The sequence below is a fragment of the Bos grunniens genome, chromosome 6 (assembly GCF_055505025.1).
Source record: "Bos grunniens cultivar Pamir isolate PY7600 chromosome 6, Bosgru_T2T1.0, whole genome shotgun sequence".
In the NCBI taxonomy this organism is placed as follows: Eukaryota; Metazoa; Chordata; class Mammalia; order Artiodactyla; family Bovidae; genus Bos; species Bos grunniens.
In genome coordinates, this window is record NC_141170.1 from 33,943,780 (window position 1) to 33,967,451 (window position 23,672).

At 38.3% G+C, this 23,672-nt stretch overlaps 2 protein-coding genes across 2 annotated transcripts; one reads left to right on the forward strand and one right to left on the reverse strand.

Moving 5' to 3' along the window:
* The first annotated feature begins 276 nt into the window (after window positions 1-276).
* TMPRSS11B (transmembrane serine protease 11B) lies at window positions 277-21,789 on the forward strand. Its single transcript, XM_086405559.1, is given in 13 exon segments — window positions 277-729; window positions 3,191-3,312; window positions 5,736-5,851; window positions 5,931-5,998; window positions 8,484-8,644; window positions 10,203-10,241; window positions 11,042-11,105; window positions 11,107-11,165; window positions 16,321-16,482; window positions 16,485-16,577; window positions 16,959-17,060; window positions 17,063-17,097; window positions 17,696-21,789. Coding segments are annotated over 13 exon segments (1,191 nt in total). The 5' UTR covers window positions 277-721; the 3' UTR covers window positions 17,858-21,789.
* On the reverse strand, window positions 12,338-15,544 carry LOC147370574 (ubiquitin-conjugating enzyme E2 S). Its single transcript, XM_086405558.1, has one exon. It carries the CDS (start codon window positions 13,122-13,124, stop codon window positions 12,453-12,455), a length of 672 nt encoding a protein of 223 aa, XP_086261684.1. The 5' UTR covers window positions 13,125-15,544; the 3' UTR covers window positions 12,338-12,452.
* Window positions 21,790-23,672: the final 1,883 nt, after the last annotated feature.

Below are 23,672 nucleotides of genomic sequence, written 5' to 3' on the forward strand. Positions count from 1 at the left end.
TGCATTGGAGAAGGAAATGGCAACCCACTCCAGTGTTCTTGCCTGGAGAATCCCAGGGACGGTGGAGCCTGGTGGGCTGCCGTCTATGAGGTCATACAGAGTCGGACACTACTGAAGTGACTTAGTAGCAGCAGCAGCAATGATCATTTTCACTGGTAATTAGGGAAATGAAGATGTAAACAACAATGAAATAGAATTCATTATATCAAAATGGTGGTGATATTAGTTATGTTAATATCAATACCTTGTGAAAAGTCTTTTGTCAGCAACTTCTACCTAATTACAGCTGGTTTCAGTTGAGGAGGAAGAATCCAGAATGATGAAACTGGTCAAACACAGAGTTAGAATTATCTTGATACACCAAAAAGCTATTTCTTAGGTGTACCTTTTAAGTGACCAAAGATTAGGCTATTAGTTTTTTCTAAATAGCCAAGTCAAGGAAGCTTGTCATTCCCTGGATGACTCTTATCTTGAAACCATAGAAATATGACAGTTGTTGACACTAGTCAGACAAGTTTCACTTTATTTGTTCTCTTTATTTCACCCAGCCCATAAAAATGAACCAACCAACACTGAATGTAACACATAAACCTGGGAAACTCTGATCATCTTAAAAGCTCCACCAGAAAGCCCTTATTTTTATTACCACTATTATCATTGTCATCATGGTCAACATCATCACTATCTTTGTTGCTGACTCCACCATAATAACCAGAATACTATGTACAGGTAAATGGAATTTTATTTGGGAGATTAAGTCTATAAAAGCTAACAGGTTGCTACAGAGTAGCTTCTAGTTTTTTGTTCATTAGTTGCTTTTTATAATTTAGATTTTTATTTCTGGATCCATGTTACTGTTTCTGATATCTAAAGGCCCTGTAAAGTCTCTGGGAAATTTTCAGAAATTTGGAAAATATTAATCAAATTTTAGCAAAATTTTATTTGCTATTTTAAAAATAATCATTCATAAGAATACCACTGGGACTTCCCTGGTGGTTCAGTGGTTAAGATTCCACATTTCTAGTGCAGGGGCATAGGTTTGATTGCTGGTCAAGGAACTAGGATATCACATGTTGCAAGGTGCAGCCAAAAAAAAAAAAAGGAATACTACCATTTTTGTTCTCTAATGGTGTAACGAAAACCATGTTTTCTAATATGAATTTTTAAAGAAATATTTTAAAAACCTGAATGCCATTATAGATTTTTGGAATAATATACTTTACAACACAGACTCTAAATTAAACTGCAGAGGGCCCTCAAAACGTAATACATTTCCAAATAAGTTCCTTTCCAGACTCGGCTTTCCTAGAGTTCTGGAAGAAAGTTGGTGATGAAGGCTTTTTGACTTATTTGATCATTAATTATTAATACTTTCTTCCTTATTAATAAGCCTCTCCCTATGTGGCTCAGATGGTAAAGAATCCTCTTGCAATCCGGGAGACCTGGGTTCGATCGCTGAGTTGGGAAGATCCCCTTGAGATGGGAAAGGCTACCCACTCCGGTATTCTGGCCTAGAGAATTCCATGGACTGTATATAGTCCATGGGGTCACAAAGAGTTGGAAAAGACTGAACAACTTTAATGATGGGAAAAAAAAAAAGTATCTTTGTAAGATTTGGGGAATTTTGCATTGGAATTATGTTTTACACTCTTCACTATTTAACAGAACTCAGGTCCATCCAATTCAAGTGGTTGGAAATGAAGTTTTAGTAAATGAGAACTACAGTTTTAAAGGCTTTGTAATTTAACTGCTAATTCAGTGTCAGAATTTGTTATAACGAAGTCTGATTTAGGATATGATACTGGGTATGGGCTGTGGGAAATAAATTATTGTGAGATAAATGTTTTAAAATTGTGGATAGTGTAGTTACCGTCATTTTTGACATTATTATAATTTGATTAAGGTAAATAGTTGAATTATACCAGAATAGCAATGAGTTCTTCCTTGCAGTAGGTTCTGTCCAAAAGTGAGTCAGGTATAATTTAGTTTAGCATATGGAGTTGGTTAAATTTATTGAAGATTAATTTTTACCCTATTATCTTTGTTAAATGAGAGATTCATTCAAGAACTCAGATTTCTACCTTTAAAAAATTATGGCTAAAATATATACTTGATAGATGAGAGTAAATTATTTCATGAATGGACTTTTTTGGATATTTAGAACATGATTTTAATGATTTCAGCTGTTATTAAAAATAATAATCAATTTCAGAATGCAAACATCATACTAGAGGAGAGGTTGAATAAATCATAAACTGTGACATTTTATATATAAAAAATCTCAATTATTTATGATAGGAAGAAATTCACAATTAAAGGGAAAAAGCAATACCAGTTCTATAGTCAACACTGTGTATTCTTTAGAATTTTCAAGAACATCTAAAAGGGATCTTCAAAGAAAAGCATTTTATACACTGTAGTATAGTGACTATTTTATATCGAAACCATGCCAGCTACTTTCTGTACTATGTACATAATTTAGGCTATATAGTGCTTGAGTCTCTCAAACTAGTATTCATGTCTCAGAGAGACTAAGCTACCAGCTTAAGTTACAATGGCTATTCCAAAACAAATTTGAGACCATCATAGTAAATTTTTCTACTTATTAGCAGACATATATTTTCAGATATTAATAAGGTTATAAATATTATTGTTCACATTAATTATATGCTCCTTTTAAAGTGTGATTTATCTAATATAAGAAATATTTTTCTATGAAAATTAGATTATACAAATGAACTTCAGTATAAAAGCACGTATGGAATGTAGGGAGTTTCTTTGAAGTGCTTTCACAATGTTGGCATAGGGTAGTGTTAATAAACAAGTCATCAAAAGAGATATAAGGAAGAGGTAGGATTAAGAATTGAGAACAGTACAGAGAGGAATTAAGACTGGGTGGAGTTGCACAGGAATTTTCCAGGCAAGAGTACTGGAGTGAGCATTAAGGTCTATCCTCCTTACACATTTGAGGCTTCTTGTTTTAAGCTAACACAAAGATATGATGCATAAACTATAAATTGTGTTGTATCAGTTGGAGGAGAGACAGGTAATTTTTTTTTTTAGTTTAATTTTATTTTATTTTTAAACTTTACAATATTGTATTGACAGGTAAATTTAGAATATTTATCATCTGATTCAGCACAACACACAGCACATCATCTGATTCAAGTCACCTTCCTTCTTTTGGTAGACACACCAGCGTATCTTCTCAGAGAAGATCTTGGCCGTTATGGAGAACCATCCTTATTTTTCTTGGAGTTGTGGCAATTTGGGGATTAACTATTGGTCTCCTTGTCCATTTTCTGGCAGTTGGTCAGTATTGACTCTCATTTTCTTAAAAATTGACAAGAAACACAAGAATATTAAATTTCTTTATGGAAACTTTCTCATCAAATTACTATTTTATTTCAACTTAATTTTATGCTATTTGACACCAAAGTTTGCAATTTTTTTGAATCAGATGCCTCTTTGATCTAGTCTATTAGTTATATCAACAGCTATGGGAGTGTGGGCAAGATTGAAATGCTCAATACTGTGATGCCAGTATTCATTGTCAATAAAGGTGCTTGTAGAATAGGTTTGTAGCTAACTTGTATCTTTTGGTAAAAAATATACCTCAAACTTCAGAGATTCCCTACTCTTTTTGGTTCCTTCTGATATTGGTTATTAATATCTACACACACAATTGTGTCTGACTATTTGCGAACCCATGGACTGTAGCCCTCCAGGCTCCTCTGCCTATGGGATGTTCCAGGCAAGAATATTGGAGTGGGTTCCCATTCCCTTCTCCATTGGATCTTCCCGACCAAGGGATCAAACCTGGGTTTCCTGTATTATAGGCAGATGCTTTACTGTCTGAGCCAATCCTTGTGCTCTGATATTGGTTGTTAAGATCCATTTGAAGAACTTCCCTGGTGGTCTAGTGATGAAGAATCTGCCTTGTAATGCAGGGGATGCATTTTGATCCCTGGTTAAGATCCCACATGCTGTGGAACAGCTAAGTCCGGGGCCAAAACTAATGAGCCCACATGCTCTGGAGCCCTTGTGCCACAACTAGAGAGTCTGTACCACGATGAAAGATTCCACATGAGGTAATGAAGATCTTATGTGCTGCAACTAAGACTTGATGCAGCAAATATATAAACAAACTTTTTTGAATGACATAAGTGATAAGCAGCTGTGGATAGCCCACTAATGGCTTTTCTAATAGTGGACAGTCAAGAGTGGTTAAATGGCTGAATGCTCATACTAACTTGATCTTATTTTTAATAACATTCATTAAGTTTACATCCAGAGAGCTTGTTTTATTTTTATCTTTCAGGAAAAGTAAACCCTGAAATTTGTATATCCATTTAATGTTTTTATTTTTTATTTTATTTTTTAACTTTAAAATATTGCAATGGTTTTGCCATATCTCAACATGAATCCACCACAGGTATAGGCATCTTTTCATGTGTTTGTTAGCCATCTGTATGCCTTCTTTGGAGAAATGTCTATTTAGTTCTTTGGCCCATTTTTTGATTGGGTCATTTATTTTTCTGGAATTGAGCTGTAGGAGTTGCTTGTATATTTTTGAGATTAGTTGTTTTTTAAAGAAACTTGTATATTTTTGAGATTAGTTGTTTTTGAAAGAAACTTGGCATGTGTTACTCCACTTGATCCTCACACTAATTATCTGAGCCTGGGAGGGCAGGTTTTACTACTGTCCCTACTTTCACATGCAGGAAACTGAGGCTCAGGAAAGTCAAGTGACTTCCTAGATATCACAAGCTGTTTAGTATAGTTGAGCACAAACCCACATCTTAATACTTTAAGTGTATGATTCTAACAATACTTTTTCATGATTTTCCTATTTTATTCCTCTGAAATATATCACCCTGTGCAGTAATGCAATGTGGATATATTTTGCTTGATTCAGTGAAAATTTCAGTTCTTTTTCAACCTAGCCTCTTCTCCTTTGTTTTTACCCAACCATCTTAATATCAAATTTCAAAACTTATCCTTTGAAAGTATAGTGGATGCTCACAGTCTCTTGCCTACCTTGTCTATCCACCATGTCTCCATAGTCTGAATCTTTCTATCTACTTCTACCCCTACTCATTAAAAAATAACTTTATTCACATAGTTTCCTTATGGATAGCTCTCTGAGTTTTCTGAAGCAGGCTCCCGTGAAGAAGCCTTGTCAGTATGTTAGTGGGGACCAGTAGCTTAATTAGCTAGTCTTCCAAAATATGGTTTGCATTTTAACAAGTAACTTTTTAAAAAGAAACATTGACTTAGTGGAAAGAAGTGATACAAAATGGAGCACTACAGTCATCCTGGCTTGAGCAGGAAGTGTGTGGGATGAGAATTTACTCTTGAGTTTCTTTACATGGTCAGCTATCTACCATTTCAGATTCAATGCTAGACAAGCTTATATTACCTAAATCTAAATTAGTTGAACTGGACTTCTTGAAATAAAATTAGACACTCAAACTTGGTTGTAAAATTTTTTGAAGCAATTTTGGAAAATGGGCTTACTCTAGGATTCTGGTTTACGAATTAATATTTACGAATTAATACAGTCTTTGTTAATACTGAGAGTAATCAGAGTTGGCTGAGGGCTAGGGGGATCTCTCATTCAAGTGGTGATAAGTTAATTTCCCAGTATTGATTATTAATTTTGAGATAAAGATATGGAGGGACTTGAGGTCAAGTTTATTTTAAAGTTTTTAAAGTATTTCTTTATTTCACAGAAAAGACTTACTATTACCAAGGTGATTTTGATATTTCTGGAATCACATACAATGATAATTGTGAAAAAACGGTTTCACAGGCCAGCACAGATCTGAGCAAAGATACTGAGATTAAGGTAAGTCAGAAGTTTATTTATTTTATTATAAATTTGGTTAAAACATACATGGTAGTTTTTTTGTTTTTTCTCTTGACAGATATCTGATGCACTTCAAAATTCTAGTGTATACAAAGAATATATAAACTCAAAAGTCATCAAACTTCTGTAAGTAAAAATTCATTCAAGATCTTATGGAATGAGAAGTAGATAATATATCACATACACCTCAGCTTTAAATAACATCAACAGCAAGAAACAGGGATAGAGGAAGAGAGAGAGAGAAGGAAGGAAGGGAGGAAAGAAGGGAAGAAAGAAGGTAAAAAGAGAGGGACTAAAGAGTTCCCCAGCCTTTGACTGTGTGGATCACAATAAACTGTGGGAAATTCTGAAAGAGATGGGAATCCCAGACCACCTGATCTGCCTCTTGAGAAATTTGTATGCAGGTCAGGAAGCAACAGTTAGAACTGGACATGGAACAACAGACTGGTTCCAAATAGGAAAAGGAGTACGTCAAGGCTATATATTGTCACCCTGTTTATTTAACTTACATGCAGAGTACATCATGAGAAACACTGGACTGGAAGAAACACAAGCTGGAATCAAGATTGCCAGGAGAAATATCAGTAACCTCAGATATGCAGATGACACCACCCTTATGGCAGAAAGGGAAGAGGAACTAAAAAGCCTCTTGATGAAAGTGAAAGTGGAGAGTGAAAAAGTTGGCTTAAAGCTCAACATTCAGAAAACGAAGATCATGGCATCCGGTCCCATCACTTCATGGGAAATAGATGGGGAAACAGTGGAAACAGTGTCAGACTTTATTTTTCTGGGCTCCAAAATCACTACAGATGGTGACTGCACCCAAATTAAAAGATGCTTACTCCTTAGAAGGAAAGTTATGACCCAACCTAGATAGCATATTCAAAAGCAGAGACATTACTTTGCCAACAAAGGTTCGTCTAGTCAAGGCTATGGTTTTTCCAGTGGTCATGTATGGATGTGGGAGTTGGATTGTGAAGAAGGCTGAGCGCCGAAGAATTGATGCTTTTGAACTGTGGTGTTGGAGAAGACTGTTGAGAGTCCCTTGGACTGCAAGGAGATCCAACCAGTCCATTCTGAAGGAGATCAGCCCTGGGATTTCTTTGGAAGGAATGATGCTAAAGCTGAAGCTCCAGTACTTTGGCCACCTCATGCGAAGAGTTGACTCATTGGAAAAGACTCTGATGCTGGGAGGGATTGGGGGCAGGAGGAGAAGGGGACGACAGAGGATGAGATGGCTGGATGGCATCACTGACTCTATGGACGTGAGTCTAAGTGAACTCTGGGAGTTGGTGATGGACAGGGAGGCCTGGCGTGCTGCGATTCATGGGGTCGCAAAGAGTCAGACACGACTGAGTGATTGATCTGATCTGAAAGAGTTCCCCATAAATTATAGCATCACTGTATTGAACAAATTTCTATTCAGGTAAGAAGTGTTCTGCTCAAATCTTTAATCTCTGTACTTGAAGGGGAATTATAAGGTTGTTGGTGGCAGGCAGTCCTAACTGACTTCTATGATAAAAGATAATTGTAACTCTATGCAAAACCAGAAGTTCTAGCTGATTGTTTTGCTACTGATACACTAAAATCATCTCTTTTTCCATTCATACTCATCTGGCCATATTTTTTCTAAAATAATCCTCTTTTGTTCTCTCTCATAATTGCCATCACTTTAATGACTGGAGAAAGTGAATCTTTTTAAGGTAACTTTTGTCTAAATATGTATTGTAAGTGCGCTTGGTGGTGGGGGGGTGGGGATGAGGGATGTAGGAAGGCAGTGTCACAAAGCATAGGGAATGAGTGACACAGGGAGCACTTGTGAGTCTGAACTCCCTAAATAAAACAAAATGAAACAAAAAATCCAGCTAGCCAACCAATCAACCAACTAACCAAGCAACCAATCTACTTTCTTACAGACAAGCAAAAATCTTCAAAGGGTCTTCAATTAATCATAATTATTTGAAAATAGAGTTGAAGTTTTTTTTTAACAGTGCTTAATATGGATTTTTGTTTGAAAATCTTCCAAAATGAATTTATCTTATTTCCTGATTAATAAAAATTATGTACTGAATATGTAGATAATGGAGATTGTCTTCATGTTTTAAAGTTATCTTTCTGAACTTTATCATTGCATAGATCTATTGGGGTGGGCATATATAAGAATCTATAGGAAGAAGTTTAGTACTGGCTCCCAAATACATGCTAGAAGTTATCTTTTGAATACTTCCAGACCCTACATTTAAGTTCTCATTTATCTTTTTCTCTAAAATTAAGCTATTAGAAAATATCTATATAAGAACACTATTTTTTTTTTCTACATTACAATGAAATCTCAAGCCAATTATTTGTTGGCCAGTAGTCAGTTTCTTACATGTGTTTGAAATATTCTGATTTCTAGTTTGTGGTTCACATCCTTTTTCATGAGTAATACCTTTTAACCAGTTAGGTTCTTAGGGACCATTACACTTTATATATACTGAGACAATATCTGTATTATTTTTTAATATATGTAAAGGCAATATAATAATTAACATGTGGGAAATCTAATGTGTTCATGAAACATCTAAAAAAATCAGAAAACAGCACACTAGAATATTTCTGTTATTTCTAGTCCTGATTCCAGTGGTTCAAGTGTACAGTTACAGTTGACATTCAAGTTTCCTCCAGCAGAAAAGAATAGCATGAGGACTAAAATCAAGATTATCTTACATCAGAAGTTGAAGGACACCATGGCATCCTGGAATGCAGTTCCCACTTCCATTAAAGTTACAGGTATTTTACTTTTTTACATTATTTTCTACTACTTAAATACCTAGACTATTAAAAAAAAAGGACTGAAAAAAAAATGAACCAAAATTTTTAGGAATTTTCTTAGGAAAAATTAGTTTTCCCAACTGTGGCACTCCTATAATTGAGGTGGTATTGGAAAGCGAAGTGTTATAGAATCTTTGTCTGAACAGTGATAGAAATAAGTGTTAAGCTACAGGCATGCTTGTGAGTTTGGAAGGGTTGGCTGTAATGGATGAAAAGGGGGTGAAAAATAATAACTGAAGCCATATTCCTCCTTGTGCTGTGCTTAGTCACTCAGTCGAGTCTGACTCTTTGTGATGTCATGGACTGTTGCCTGCTGGGCTTCTCTGTCCATGGGGATTCTCCAAGCAAAAATACTGGACTGGGCTGCCAAGCCCTCCTCCATATGTTCCTCCTTACCTTCTACTTATGTCAGGCTCTCATTATAAGAAACAGACTTGGGGTTTTCTTGATCATTCAGTGTAAAGATTGCAGGAGTAAGGGTAAAGTTGAAGATTAGGGAATTCTCATTGCTTCTTGTGGGAGAATGGAAGTAATATTATTAAAGATAAAGTTTGCCTGGAATAATTCCTTAGAAAACAAGGGAAGAAAATGATAGGATTTTGTCCTAGTACAGAAAGTAATTATTCATAAATTTTTGATGATTTTTCAAAGATCTTGAAACGCTAAACTCCAATTATTAAAAAGTCTGTTAGGTGATAAGCTTATGTTTCCAGAGCCCAGTTTTGTGATTCTTCCAGACTGACAATTGATCCTAGTATCCTTGAAGGCTATAATGGTCACCAACTGCCTGTTACAGCTCCTTTGCTTCAATACAGTCCCTGTTACCAATGGGCCACTCATAAGAAGTGAGTTTGAGTTAGAGCTTTTGCAAAGAGCAAGATAATTCCTTTGTGCTTAGTCATTAGGAAAGAAGGTTGTACCAGTTATGGCCCCTCTGTCTCCTAGGAATGCAGGGTCAACACTTTCTGATGTGCCTTTTTTTTTTATGTTCTCTCTTTTCTTTCTCTCTAAGGTATCTTTCCAGTAGAAAATAGACTTAAATTTAAGTCAAATTCTCAAAATTTCACAATTCAGTCTAAGTAATGAGATGACTTCTAAAGAGCAGGGTAGGCAAAATAAAATGTAATTTTAATTGCTATTTTTCTTTAAAATATAGACAACTCTATTTCAAAGTAGTGAGAATTATCATAGGGAAAAAAATCCAAAGATTATGCTCAGTGCCTCTTTTAGTAAGAGTGTCAGCTTCTTATTTCTCTAAATGTTTTACTTCAACTGTTATAAAACTGAGAACTTTGCTTTTTTATCTCCTTTTCCTTTTGCCTATACCACCTGGTAGAGATGTGGAGAGATGGCCAAAATTGAGCAAGTAGGAGTCAGAGGGGTTGATAAATAACACATGAACTAATTTTAATAGTCAAATGTTGGGTGTAACTGGGTTGAGAAATTTAGTCCTTTGGTTGAAAAGAATTGCTTGGTGATATTTTATTAACCTTATGTTTTTGTTTCTTAATTTCAGAAATCATCAAGAATAATGTTGAAATGCTTACCAACAAATGCTTCTAAACTGTAAGTTTAGAAATTTTATTATAAATTTAACACTTTCATAAATAGTTCCCCATCATCTTGCTACAAAGTTTCTAGAAGTACTTCATTTTGGAAACCTGTAGTAGTCTTTCAAAATTATTGGCGATGCCACATATCTATCTAGCGTTTCTTTTTGAAAAACACTGACTACTTGTAATGGGTTGTTCAAAAGTGTGAAGTGAGAATTATTTTCAAAAAATGGAATCATGAAGAATATCATGGCTGAATTAGTTTTTTTTTTTAAGTGAAGGAAAAATGGAGGGTAATAAGAAAATGCAAAACTAGGCTATATAAAATGTGTTTATTATAAGTTAAAAAAACAGTCTGTACTTTTTAAGCCAATTCTCTTTAGAGAATCATGTGGCCCACAGTTTGATACATCCGTGCATTCATTCATTCAGTGGATATTTATGGAGTATATGTTGTCCACATGGGGCTTTACAGACAGCATTGTACATGCTATGTAAGACATTAATGAAGCAAAGTCTCCACCCTTAAAATTATGCAATCTACTTAGGGAGACTAGAATTATAATACAACAAAGGTCAACAGCTGAAAGATTCTTGAAACTGGAAAAGAGGAAGAGGAAAAGTAAAATCATCGAAACAAGGATGGAGTGCTACCATAAAAAAAGTACATTCTGGAAAAAAACAGCATTGGTTAGGAGATGCAGGACAATCATTGAAGGATTTCAAGAACTGTTTTAAAATGTATTTCTTATACAGCATAATCAAAGTTACCTGCTCTTGTATAAATAAATCCTTTATTCAGGTTGTGGGAGAAGACTGACCAACAGTATCACAGTAGGCAACCGAATTGTGAATGGGGAAAATGCCACTGTGGCCTCCACTGATCAGCAGCAGGTGGCTCCTCTCTGCAGCGCACTGCTTTGCTAGGTAAGTTTGAAACTCTGACTAAATGTAAGATTCTGGTTGCAGATCTATTTAGGAGGTCTGTGAAGGTTAACCTAAATGTGTGACATTCACCAAGACTACATGAAATTTACAAGTACCCTCATAATTCAAGGGCAGTGAAGACATTTAAGGGCTTCCTAGGTGACACTAAAGAACTTGCCTGTCAACACAGGAGACTCCAGTTCGATCCTTGCATCAGGAAGGTCCCCTGGAGGATGGCATGGCAACCCACTCCAGTACTGTTGCCTGGAGAATCCCCATGGACAGAGGATCCTGGCAGGCTACAGTCCATAGGGTCGCAAAGAGTTATACACAACTGAAGCAACTGAGCTCACACACATGCAAACAAAGGCATTTAAATGGGAGCAACTAAGGGAAAAGCAAATGGAAGCAATTAACATTTTCCAAATAAGGGCTTTTGCCTGATACTAAGTGCTTTATTTACATCATTTCATGTAATCATAACAATAATTCCATATGAAATGTATCAGATCAGATCAGTCGCTCAGTCGTGTCTGACTCTTTGCGACCCCATGAATTGCAGCACGCCAGGCCTACCTATCCATCACCAACTCCCGGAGTCCACCCAGACTCACGTCCATCAAGTCAGTGATGCCATCCAGCCATCTCATCCTCTGTCATCCCCTTCTCCTCCTGCCCCCAATCCCTCCCAGCATCAGAGTCTTTTCCAATGAGTCAACTCTTCGCAGGAGGTGGCCAAAGGACTGGAGTTTCAGCTTTAGCATCATTCCTTCCAAAGAAATCCCAGGGCTGATCTCCTTCAGAATGGACTGGTTGGATCTCCTTGCAGTCCAAGGGACTCTCAACATCTCAACAGTCTTCTCCAACACCACAGTTCGAAAGCATCAATTCTTCGGCGCTCAGCCTTCTTCACAGTCCAACTCTCACATCCATACATGACCACAGGAAAAACCATAGCCTTGATTAGACGAACCTTTGTTGACAAAGTAATGAAATGTATACTTGAAGCTATTTAAAGATGAGGAAATTGGGTTTAGAAATGGTGATACAACTTGACCAAGATCCTACCACTCTTAAACAGCAGGAACTGAGTGTGAAGTTAGGTATGTCTAAATCCAGTTACAAGGTGCTTATTCGTCTTCTGCTGTAGGGATTTACAATCTAGTTGAAGAAATTTATTTAGAAAAACAAATCCAGGTCCCAGTGCCCTCGTGCCCTCCCCCACCCCAGCCATAATTTAAAAAACTTAGAGTCGGGTCAGGTAAGAAGGGAGGGGAGAGAGCCCACTACAGGCGCCGCAGTGCCCGCTTCTTGTCCGTCTTTTTCTTGGCTGCCAGCTTCTTGTCGCGCTCGCCCGCGTGCTTCTTGGCCATGGGCCCCTCAGCCCCTGCTGGGCCCCCAGGGGCTGTGGGGTCAGCAGTGGAGGCCGCCGCCCCACTGGCAGTGGCCCGGCCGGGCTCGGGCCTCCCGCCGCTGGGCCCGCCGGCGCCGCCGTGGATCTCAGTGAGCAGGCGCGCGCGGGCTGCGTACTCCTCGTAGTTCTCCAGCAGCAGGCGGCCCGCCTCCTCGTTGAGGGCCGACTCGGGGTTGGGGTGGATCAGCAGGTACTTGATGGTCAGAAGCACGTGCCGGATGCCCAGCTCAGCGGTCCAGTCCCTCTTGAGCACATTGACGCAGATCTCGCCATTGGCGCCCACATTCGGGTGGAAGATCTTCGTCAGGAAGTAGCCCTTGGGCGGGGAGGCCGGAAAGTCCTTCCCCAGCAGGAGTTTCATGCGGAAGAGGCCTCTGGCATACGGGGTCCCCTCAGGGCCCTCAATGGTGACCTGCAGGTCCGTAAGGTCCTCCTCGTTGGGAAAGACCTTGATGCCGTCAGGTGGGTCAGCGGTCAGCGTCGTCACCTCCTTGTACACCAGGCGGATGATGTGGGGGGGCAGGTTCTCCACGTTGGAGTTCATGACTGCAGCCGGCCGGGGGCGGGTCCCCCCGACCCCCTTCCCGCGCTCTCTGGCCGCCTGCCGGGGCGGGGGGCCCAACTGCTGTCGCTGCGGCCCTAACGAGGCCCCGGCGGCCCCGCTCTGCTTCTCTCAGCCTCCGATGTCCGCCGCAAACCGTACAGCAGCTCCACCCGTCCCAGTGACCGGCCGCAGTAAGCCCTGATATCAAAAAAAAAAAAAAGAAAGAAAAAAAAGAAATAATGGGTACCCCACAGCTCTTACCACAGACCCTGGTTAATCAAAACCATAATTATTTAGAAAAATAGGATATTTTAAAAGCCAACTCCATAAAAAAAAAAGAAAAAACAAAAAAGAAAAAAAAAAAACAAAGGTCCATCTAGTCAAAGCTATGGCTTTTCCAGTAGTCATGTATGGATGTGAGTGTTGGACTATAAAGAAAGCTGAGAGCCAAAGAATTGATGCTTTTGAACTGTGGTGTTGGAGAAGACTCTTGAGAGTCCTTTGGAGAGCAGGGAGATCCAGCCAGTCCATCCTCAAGGAAATCAGTCCTGAATATTCATTGGAAGGACTGATGTTGAAGCTGAAACTCCAATACTTTGGCCACCTGATGCGAAGAACTGACATTTGAAAAGACCCTGATGCTGGAAAAGATTGAAGGCAGGAGGAGAAGGGGATGACAGAGGATGAGATGGTTGGATGGCATCACCAACTCAATGAACATGAGTTTGGGTAAACTCCAGGAGTTGGTGATGGACAGGGAGGCCTTATGTGCTGCAGTCCATGGGGCTGCAAAGAGTTGGACACAACTGAGCGACTAAACTGAACTGAAGGTGACCTTAGGTGCGACAGTGATTTATTAGGTGCAAACCAAAGGCACGGTTCATGAAAGAAAGAAGTGATAAGTTGAACTTCATTAAAATAAAACCTTCTACTATATGAAAGGCGCTGTCAAGAGAATGAGAAGACAAGCCACAGACTGGGAGAAAATATTTTTACAAGTCGTGTTTGACAACGGACTGTTACCCAATATATACAAAGAATACCTTAAACTGAAAATAAGAAAATAACTCAAAAAAGATCAAACATCTTAACAGACATCTCACCAAAGATGGTCAGATGACAAGCATAAAAAAGATGTTCTACATCATATGTTATCAGAAAAATGCAAATTAAAACAACAGTGAGATACCACTACATACATATTATAATGTCAAAACCCAGAACACTGATAACACCAAGTGTTGGCAAGGATGTGGAGCAACAGAAATTGTCATTAATTGCTCATGGGAATGCAAAATGGTACAGACATCTTATAAGGTAGTTTGGTGATCTCTCTTGTAAACTAAACATACTCTTACCATAAAAAAAAAAAAAGAAATTTAAATGTGATATATTAAAGGTATTATGCAGGTAGAGTGGTAAGTGTCACACGTACAACACAGATGTTAGTATGCTCTGTGGACACTTGATGAAGATAGAGAACATATTCTAACTGAGATATGCAGTTGCAAGTTTTGTTCCAGACTCTAAAGAGATAAAGTTTGTTGATTGGAGTAGATATATCAGAAAGAATAATGTGTATTTTGAGTTGAAAAAATAGTCATCTTCAAATGTGTTGAGATGTAGAGACACAAGTCTTATTCTATGGACAGCAAACAAAAATAACTATTTGAAATAAAGAAGATTTTTAAATGGAAACATTAGAAAATATGCTTAGAAAATATAGTTTTATTCATCAGGGACACCTCTAAATAACAAGATGCTTACTTACTAAAGAAACACAGCTATTGAATGTGTGGAGTCACTGAAGTCTTCAGAATGGGAGAAGGATTCAAGAAGGTCACAGTTACACAAAGATCTTGAAATCTTAAAAAAAATGCACCTGACATTTTGAGGAAAGTGACAGTAATTAAATAGAATGTTAGGGCCTAAATTGAGAAAGAATCTCAGAGGAACTGGAGAATCTGGTCAAAAAATCTAAATTATAAGCCAAGATTCATTGACTTGGTACATATAGTGGAGTGACTGGTGAGAACAAGTTGCAATTTTTTTATGTGTGCAGACAGATGTCAAGAGCCCTGCCACAGGCTCATGGAGTCCAGCGTACATGGCAGTACATGTGATTCTGGACCCCATGCACTGAGGCTGCTCATGTGGTTGCTCCCCAACTCAAATGCATAGAAACCAGATGGGGCTGAAGTAGCAGGAGACATCAGCAACTGTTTAGGAGGATTTGTAGTGGGCTAGGAGTCGGACACTACTGAGTGACTTCACTTTCACTTTTCACTTTCATGCGTTGGAGAAGGAAATGGCAACCCACTCCAGTGTTCTTGTCTGGAGAATCCCAGGGACGGGGGAGCTTGGTGGGCTGCTGTCTATGGGGTCGCACAGAGTCGGACACGACTGAAGCGACTTCAGTCTCAGCAGCAGCAGCAACAGCTCCAATATGGGCTTCCCTGGTGGCTCAGAAGGTAAAGAATCTGCCTGCAATGCAGGAGACCGGGGTTTGATCCCTGGGTTGGGAAGATCCCCTGGAGAAGGAAATGACAATCCACACCAGTACTCTTGCCTGGAGAATTCCATGGATACAAGAGCCTGCTGGGTTACAGTCCACGGGGTTGCAAAGAGTCAGACATGACTGAGCAACTAACACACACACAACATCTCCAATACAGGCTTCCCTGATGGTTCAGATGGTGAAGAACCTGCCTGCAATGAAGGAGACATGGGTTCAATCCCTGGGTCAGAGAGGAGTCTGGTTGGACATGACTTGACAACTAAACAACAAACAAATCTACTAGTCCTTAGTTAGTAGTAGTTAAGTTGCTCAGTCGTGTCTGACTCTTTGCGACCCCATGGACTGTAGCCCACCAGGCTTCTCCGTCCATGGGATTCTCCAGGCAAGAATACTGGAGTGGATTGCCATTTCCTTCTCCAGGGGATCTTCCCTACCCAGGGATTGAACCCAGGTCTCCCACATTCGAGGCAGACGCTTTAACCTCTGAGCCATGAGGGAAGCTGTTTTTATATGTCTGCAGCATTTATGACATCCCCACATCAAAGACATTTTTAAGATAATAATTTAAGTGCTTTATAGTACTGTTTGGGAAACATAGCTTAAAGTTATAAGATAACCACTGAGAATACCATTTTGACCCACAAATTGAGTGTATTTTAATTAAATTGTGCCCTCCAGGAAAAAATAATTCAGAAGATTGGACGGTTAACTTTGGAACTATAGTAAATAAACCGTATATGACACGGAAAGTTCAAAACATTATTATTCATGAAAATTTTAGTGGCCCTGGGATTCATGATGATATTGCTGTTGTACAGCTCGCTGAAGAAGTCTCTTTTACCATGTTCGTAAGATTTGTCTTCCTGAAGCCAAAATGAAACTCTCAGCAAATGACAGTGTTGTAGTTACAGGATGGGGAACACTTTATATGAATGGTAAGTTTATGTGAATGATAAGTCTTTCTGTAAATATGTAATAGCTTCATAGGAATAATTATTTAATCAATCACTCACTCTTTCATGCAATTAACCAATTCATTTAAAAAAAAAAAAAAACTGAAAAGAAAATGAAGTGATGGGACCAAAAAAGCATGGCATTGTCTTCAGTTTCTGAAATATCTCCAGGAATACAAACTGGAAAATTTGGAATTTCTGTGTGAGGCAGCCAGCTATAATAAACATTAGAAAGAAATCAGTCTAGCCTGGGACTTGTCTGCCTCTTGGTGACCAAAAGGATCTGCTTTATTCTACAAATTGTTCTTTGTTTTAACAAACAAGGTTAAGATCTCCATAATATGCAGAATTTGTTGCCCTTAGGTCTTCCAGTGATACTTCAGCAGGCCTTTTTGAAGATTATTGATAACAGAGTTTGCAATGCTCCATATGCATTATCTGGCTTGGTGACTGATACAATGCTATGTGTGGATTTATGTCAGGAGAAGTAGATGCCCGTCAGGTACTTTTAGATACATTATCAAATCATTTTTCCCAAGTACTAATTCATTGGAAGTTTTTACCACTTTTTTTTTTTTTTTTTGTCTTAATGATTTTCACAGAGTAGCTTCTTATTTCAATCCACCTAACAAATATTTATTCATCTCATTAATGTACCAGACCCCAGCTAAGAAGCTGGAAATGCAGTGGTGAACACAACTCTGCTCTCAGGAAGTTTTCAGTCTAGGAATCCATAGTTACAAGGTAATAAAATAAATTTGGCCCTATTTTCTGGGCAACCTGCAGACCTAGGAGGCTGCCTCTTCCTTATCCAGAGATGCCACTTGCACATGTCATCCATTCCACAGAGGCTTCATCATGGAGTCACTTTTGCCATTGTTAAGGTCAACTTCTAGTCTTCCCAGCCCAATCCAATCCCATTGTAGGCACTGTGTTCTGGTTTGTAATTGCCCTGGGTTTTGAAGAAACTCAGTAGTTCCACAGTTCTAAGCCCAAAGAGCACGAATTGTCTGCACTGCCTAGAGCCTATTGAAAACTCCAGAGGAGAGACAGAAATGTTTCAGGACAAGAAACATTTTTTTTTTCTTGTTTTCTTCTAGAATGATTCTGGTGGACCACTAGCTTACTCCAACTCTAGGAACATCTGGCACCTTGTTCGAATAGTAAGCTCGGGAGAAGGGTGTGGTAAAAAGAATAAACCAGGTGTCTACACTCGAGTGACTGCTTATCATGACTGGATTACCTCCAAGACAGGACTCTGAAAGAGAAGTAACTTTGGAACATAACAGAAAGACAACTATAGGATATTCTTATCCATTTTCTCAAAGTATTTTTCTTTTTATTGTTGATACAACAATTATTTTCTTACATACAAATGAATGAAGGTCTTGATTAATGTTTTATCTAAAACACTATCCATTCATTCATTTATTTATTTAACTAATATAGGAAGCAGAAAGAAAAGAAGGAAGATCAAAATATTTTTATTAATACCCTAGTTCTGATTTACCTTGCTATTAAATTAGAAATATACTTTATTTTTCAGAGTTTAATAAAATTCACATTTTGTTAGAATGAGAACAAATATGCTAGATATACCAAATAAATTATTTTTCATTCTATTTATTACAAATTCATTTTGTTAAACTGGACTATATAAGACAAATAATGGACATTCACATTTTATTTATATTTGAGATAGATTTTATAATCTTGTAAAATCTTATAATCTTGGAATGGAGAAGGGATATCAGAAGTTCAGCTAGACCAAGTCTCTTCATTCATAGAGTGAGGAACGCTAAGAGGAACAATTATTTGCTTAAAGTCATTCTGCAGCCTTTGGTAGGCTCTCAGTTCAGTTCAGTTCAGTTCAGTCGCTCAGTCATGTCCGACTCTTTGCGACCCCATGAATCGCAGCACACCAGGACTCCCTGTCCATCACCAACTCCTGGAGTTCAGTCAAACTCACGTCCATCGAGTCGGTGATGCCATCCAGCCATCTCAACCTCTGTCGTCCCCTTTTCCTCCTGCCCCCAATCCCTCCCAGCTACAGTTTTTTGCAATGAATCAACTCTTCTCTGGATCATCGAAAAAGCAAGAGAGTTCCAGAAAAACATCTATTTCTGCTTTATTGACTATGCCAAAGCCTTTGACTGTGTGGATCACAATAAATTGTGGAAAATTCTTCAACAGATGGGAATACCAGACCACCTGACCTGCCTCTTGAGAAACCTATATGCAGGTCAGGAGGCAACAGTTAGAACTAGACATGGAACAACAGACTGGTTCCAAATAGGAAAAGGAGTACATCAAGGCTGTATACTGCTGGGCTGGAAGAAGCACAAGCTGGAATCAAGTTTGCCGGGAGAAATATCAATAACCTCAGATATTCAGATGACACCACCCTTATGGCAGAAAGTAAAGAGGAACTCAAAAGCCCTTTGATGAAAGTGAAAGAGGAGAGTGAAAAAGTTGGCTTAAAGCTCAACATTCAGAAAACGAAGATCATGGCATCTGGTCCCATCACTTCATGGGAAATGGGGAAACAGTGGAAACAGTGTCAGACTTTATTTTGGGGGGCTCCAAAATCACTGCAGATGGTGACTGCAGCCATGAAATTAAAAGACGCTTACTCCTTGTTAAAGTTATGACCAACATAGATAGCATATTCAAAAGCAGAGACATTACTTTGCCAACAAAGGTCCATCTAGTCAAGGCTGTGGTTTTTCCTGTGGTCATGTATGGATGTGAGGGTTTGACTGTGAAGAAAGCCGAGCACTGAAGAATTGATGCTTTCGAACTGTGGTGTTGGAGAAGACTCTTGAGAGTCCCTTGGACTGAAAGGAGATCCAACCAGTCCATTCTGAAGGAGATCAGGCCTGGGATTTCTTTGGAAGGAATGATGCTAAAGATGAAACTCCAGTACTTTGCCCACCTCATGCAAAGAGTTAATAGGCTCTAACCCTCACATAAATTTTCCCTCGATATAATTTAAATTCAAAATGAGTCGAGAATTTTAAAATGACTTAAAGTTGTAATTATTTATATATTTTCTTCATGTCCTTCTTTTGTCATTTGTTTTCATTCTCTTACAGCAAAAATAATGTGAGGTGCTCGAGGGAAGAGGATAGTATGGCATCTATTACAGTAGCTCTCTTGACAGTACATGTGCAGTACACAGAGGGCTGACTTTGTAATCTCTGTGAATAATTTACCCTTTATAATTTCCTAAAAATAAAAATGTAGCTTAAAATTTCAAAAAAACAGCTAAAATAAACTAAAAACTTCTCTTCCTTCAACTGTTTTTGACATTACTTTTGCTTTTTTCTTTATTGTAAATTGTGACTCAAATGACAAGCACAGTGATGTGAAGTCAATCCATAACCAAGTATGACAAGATGGTGCTTTTTTCTTCCTCACTCTTTACTCAGGACGATCACACATGTTTATTGAATACCCAGTGTGTTTCAGGAAATATCCGGTATGGACACAGTATCATCTTTCAAGGATGCTGCATTTAGAGGATAAAGATAGACAGTAAAGACATAAGATAATCTCAGTAAGTGTTACAAAGGAAAAAAAGTGATACGATAGAAAATAATAGGGCTGATGAGATGTACTTGAGATTGGGCTGTCTAAGCAACTTTTTCAGAATAGTATCCTCAAGATTGCCTGGAGAAATATCAAAAACCTCAGATATGCAGATGATACCACTTTAACAGCAGAAAGTGAAGAGGAAATAAAGAGCCTCTTGATGAAGGTGAAAGAGGAGAGTAAAAAGCTGGCTTAAAACTCAGTATTAAAGAACCAAGATCATGGCATCCGGTCCCATCACTTCATGCCAAATAGGGAAAATGTGGAGGCAGTAACAGATTTCCTCTTCTTGGACTCTGAGATCACTGTGGATGGTGACAGCAGCCATAAAATTAGAATATGATGGCTTCTTGGCAGGAAAGCTAGGACAAGCCTAGACAGTGTATTAAGAAGCAAAGACATCACTTTGCTGACAAAGGTCCATGTAGTTGAGGCTATGTCTTTCCAGGAGTCATGTACTGATGTGAGAGCTGGACTGTAAAGAAAGCAGAGCACCAAAGAATTGATGCTTTCAAACTGTGGTGATGGATAAAACTATTGAGAGTCACTTGGACAGCAAGATCAAACCAATCTTAAAGGAAATCAACCCTGAATACACATTGGGAGGGCTGATGCTGAAGACCCAATACTTTGGCCACCTGATGCAAAGAGATGACTCATTGGGAAAGACCCTCATGGTGAGAAGGATTGAGGACAAGAGGAGAAGGGGGTGACATAGGATGAGATGGTTAGATGGCATCACCAATTCAATGGACATGACCTTGGGAGAACCCCAGGAGATGGTGAGGGACAGGAAAGCCTGGCATGCTACAGTCCATAGGGTTGCAAACAGTCAGACATAACTTTGCGACTGAACAATAACAACAAATAGAAAGCTACTGCTTGGTCCTTCCTGAGTCTACGTTCAGTGATGTCATGTGAGTAGCTTGAAACTGATCATGGTGTATTTAGACCTTGAAAACTGATCAGTGCTACAAGTTGGCTCCTAGTCCCTATCCCTGAGTCGTTAAGTATTTACCAGCACACCACTGAATGTAACTATGTTTTACTCATTTGCACTTTTAAAAGAAATCTTCACCAAATGATGGGCTTCTCTGGTGGCTCAGATGGTAAAGAATCTGCCTGTAATGTGGGAGACCCGGGTTCAGTTTCTGGGTCAGGAAGATCCCCTGAAGAAGGTAATGATGCAACTTGAGCATGATTTCTATTCCAGGACATTACAAACTAGCTTTCTGACCATTGTGTCAGATATTTTGTTAAATGCCTTAAGGAATGCCTGCTTAGCACTTGAGGTACATAAGTTGTTACTAATTTTCATTTTTCATGATTTCAATGTAAGGAAGTTTTAGAAACTATTTTTGAGACATTTCATAAAGGTATGTCAAGCACATTTCAGATTTGCAGTTTACAGTGGTTAATTAAAGGATTACAAAAAAAATCATATGTTTTTATGTTTTACAAAAAGATCATATGATAACAAAAAATCAATATTTCATAAAAGATTGTTTTCTTTATAATTATTATAATTCTTTGTGAAAATAAAATAATTCTATTGTACTTTCTTACATTGTTTCCTCAATAAATTTAGTCTCAATTCACACTCGTGGTTGAATAAACAAAACTTCATTTTAATTAAACATAGGAGTATACAAGAATTCCATTAAATAACTATCTTTGGTTTCATATGTTTATACCATACATCATATTTATATCATCCATCAAAAAAAAGATTCAACAAAGCAGAAATCACTGGCCAGAGTAATGAGAGTCTGTCTCCAAATTTTCCTTCCCAGTCATTTGATGAAAGAGAAGGGATTAAAGGGCATCAAACTAAGCCATGATCAGAGCAGGGATAAAGTCTGTTATGAGGAAGTCTAGGAGAATTTCTTTGTTCTGCTTAAAATCTACTCCACCCCTGGACTCATCACCCTTGCAGAATAAAACCTAAACTCTTTATTATGACTTGCAAATCCATAAAAATCTTGACACTCTTCCTACTCATTAGTCAGGACACATTTTGGGAGTTCCCCTCTTACCAGGAAGCCTTTTCTGGCATCCCTAGTCTGGTGTTCCAGATTGCCCCAGCCATACACCTGTTACTATGCTTTCTACAAAATGGAAACATCTAGTTTTGCATCTGAGTATCCTACTAGACAGTTTCTCAAGAGCTCTTTTCTGTCTCTGTGTTCTTGAACCGGTGTCTGGTTCAATGGAAGTAATAATCCCATCCAATTGAATAACACTGAAATGTACTATTAGGATCTAGCTGCTGTACGCAGCTCTGTGCTTTCTCACATTGTGCCCTTGTATTTAACCTGTGCTCTAATTTTGCTACTACTTCAGATTTCTGAAACATGCTATTCTGGGCCTTTCAAGTGCTGTGCTCCTTCTTTAAAATATCCTCCTCTGACATTTTTCTCCTGGTAACTGTACTTTAAAAATTAGTTCACACCTTTGTGAGACTTATCAACTTTTTTTTTAGTCCATGCTGCACAGCTTGGCATACGAGCTCTTCGGAGAAGGCAATGGCACCCCACTCCAGTACTCCTATGGATGGAGGAGCCTGGTAGGCTGCAGTCCATGGGGTCGCTGAAGGTCAGACACAACTGGGCGACTTCACTTTCACTTTTCATGTTCATGCATTGGAGAAGGAAATGGCAACCCACTCCAGTGTTCTTGCCTGGAGAATCCCAGAGATGGGGGAGCCTGGTGGGCTGCCGTCTATAGGGTCACACAGAGTCAGACATGACTGAAGTGACTTAGCAGCAGCAGCACAGCTTGGCATACGAGCTCTTAGTTCCCCGATCAAGGACTGAACCTAGCCCCTCATTAGTCAAAGTGTGGATTCCTAACCATTAGACCACCAGGGATTCCCAATCCACTGTGTTCTTATGGATTTTGTGCTTATTGTCATCAAGCCATCATCTCATCCTGGAAAGTTCTACAAAGCCAACAAATATTAATACAATTTATTTTTAGCCAATATTAATTTGGCCCTAACTCCCTACATTTTATTTACCAATTCCTCTTTTTATCCTCTACTCAGATTCATATCAAAGACAAACTTGTATTTCATTTCAACAAGTATATTTAAAAATTGTTTAATTATACAAGCAAGCAACATATTAACACATTATTCTTGTGAAAATAATAAATTCATTACAGATCAAGATAAAGTTTCTTTAGTTATCATTTTCAATTCTTGTCTTTTTCCTTCTCCTTGGAGGTAATCATTATTTTGGAATCCTTCTCAATATTTTTAATATATTTACCTTTTTAAAAATAAATATGTGAATTTAAGTATATACATTAACTTCCATTAAAAATGTAAATATTCTTTTCTTTTAATTATTTCTGTTATTGTATCAAATTGTGATTCTGCATCTCATGTTTTTACTCAATAATTTTTCCTAAATTTTTTTCTATACAGATTTACAACTCTATCAGTCAGAGTTCAGAGTAGAAAAATCATTTTATTTATTT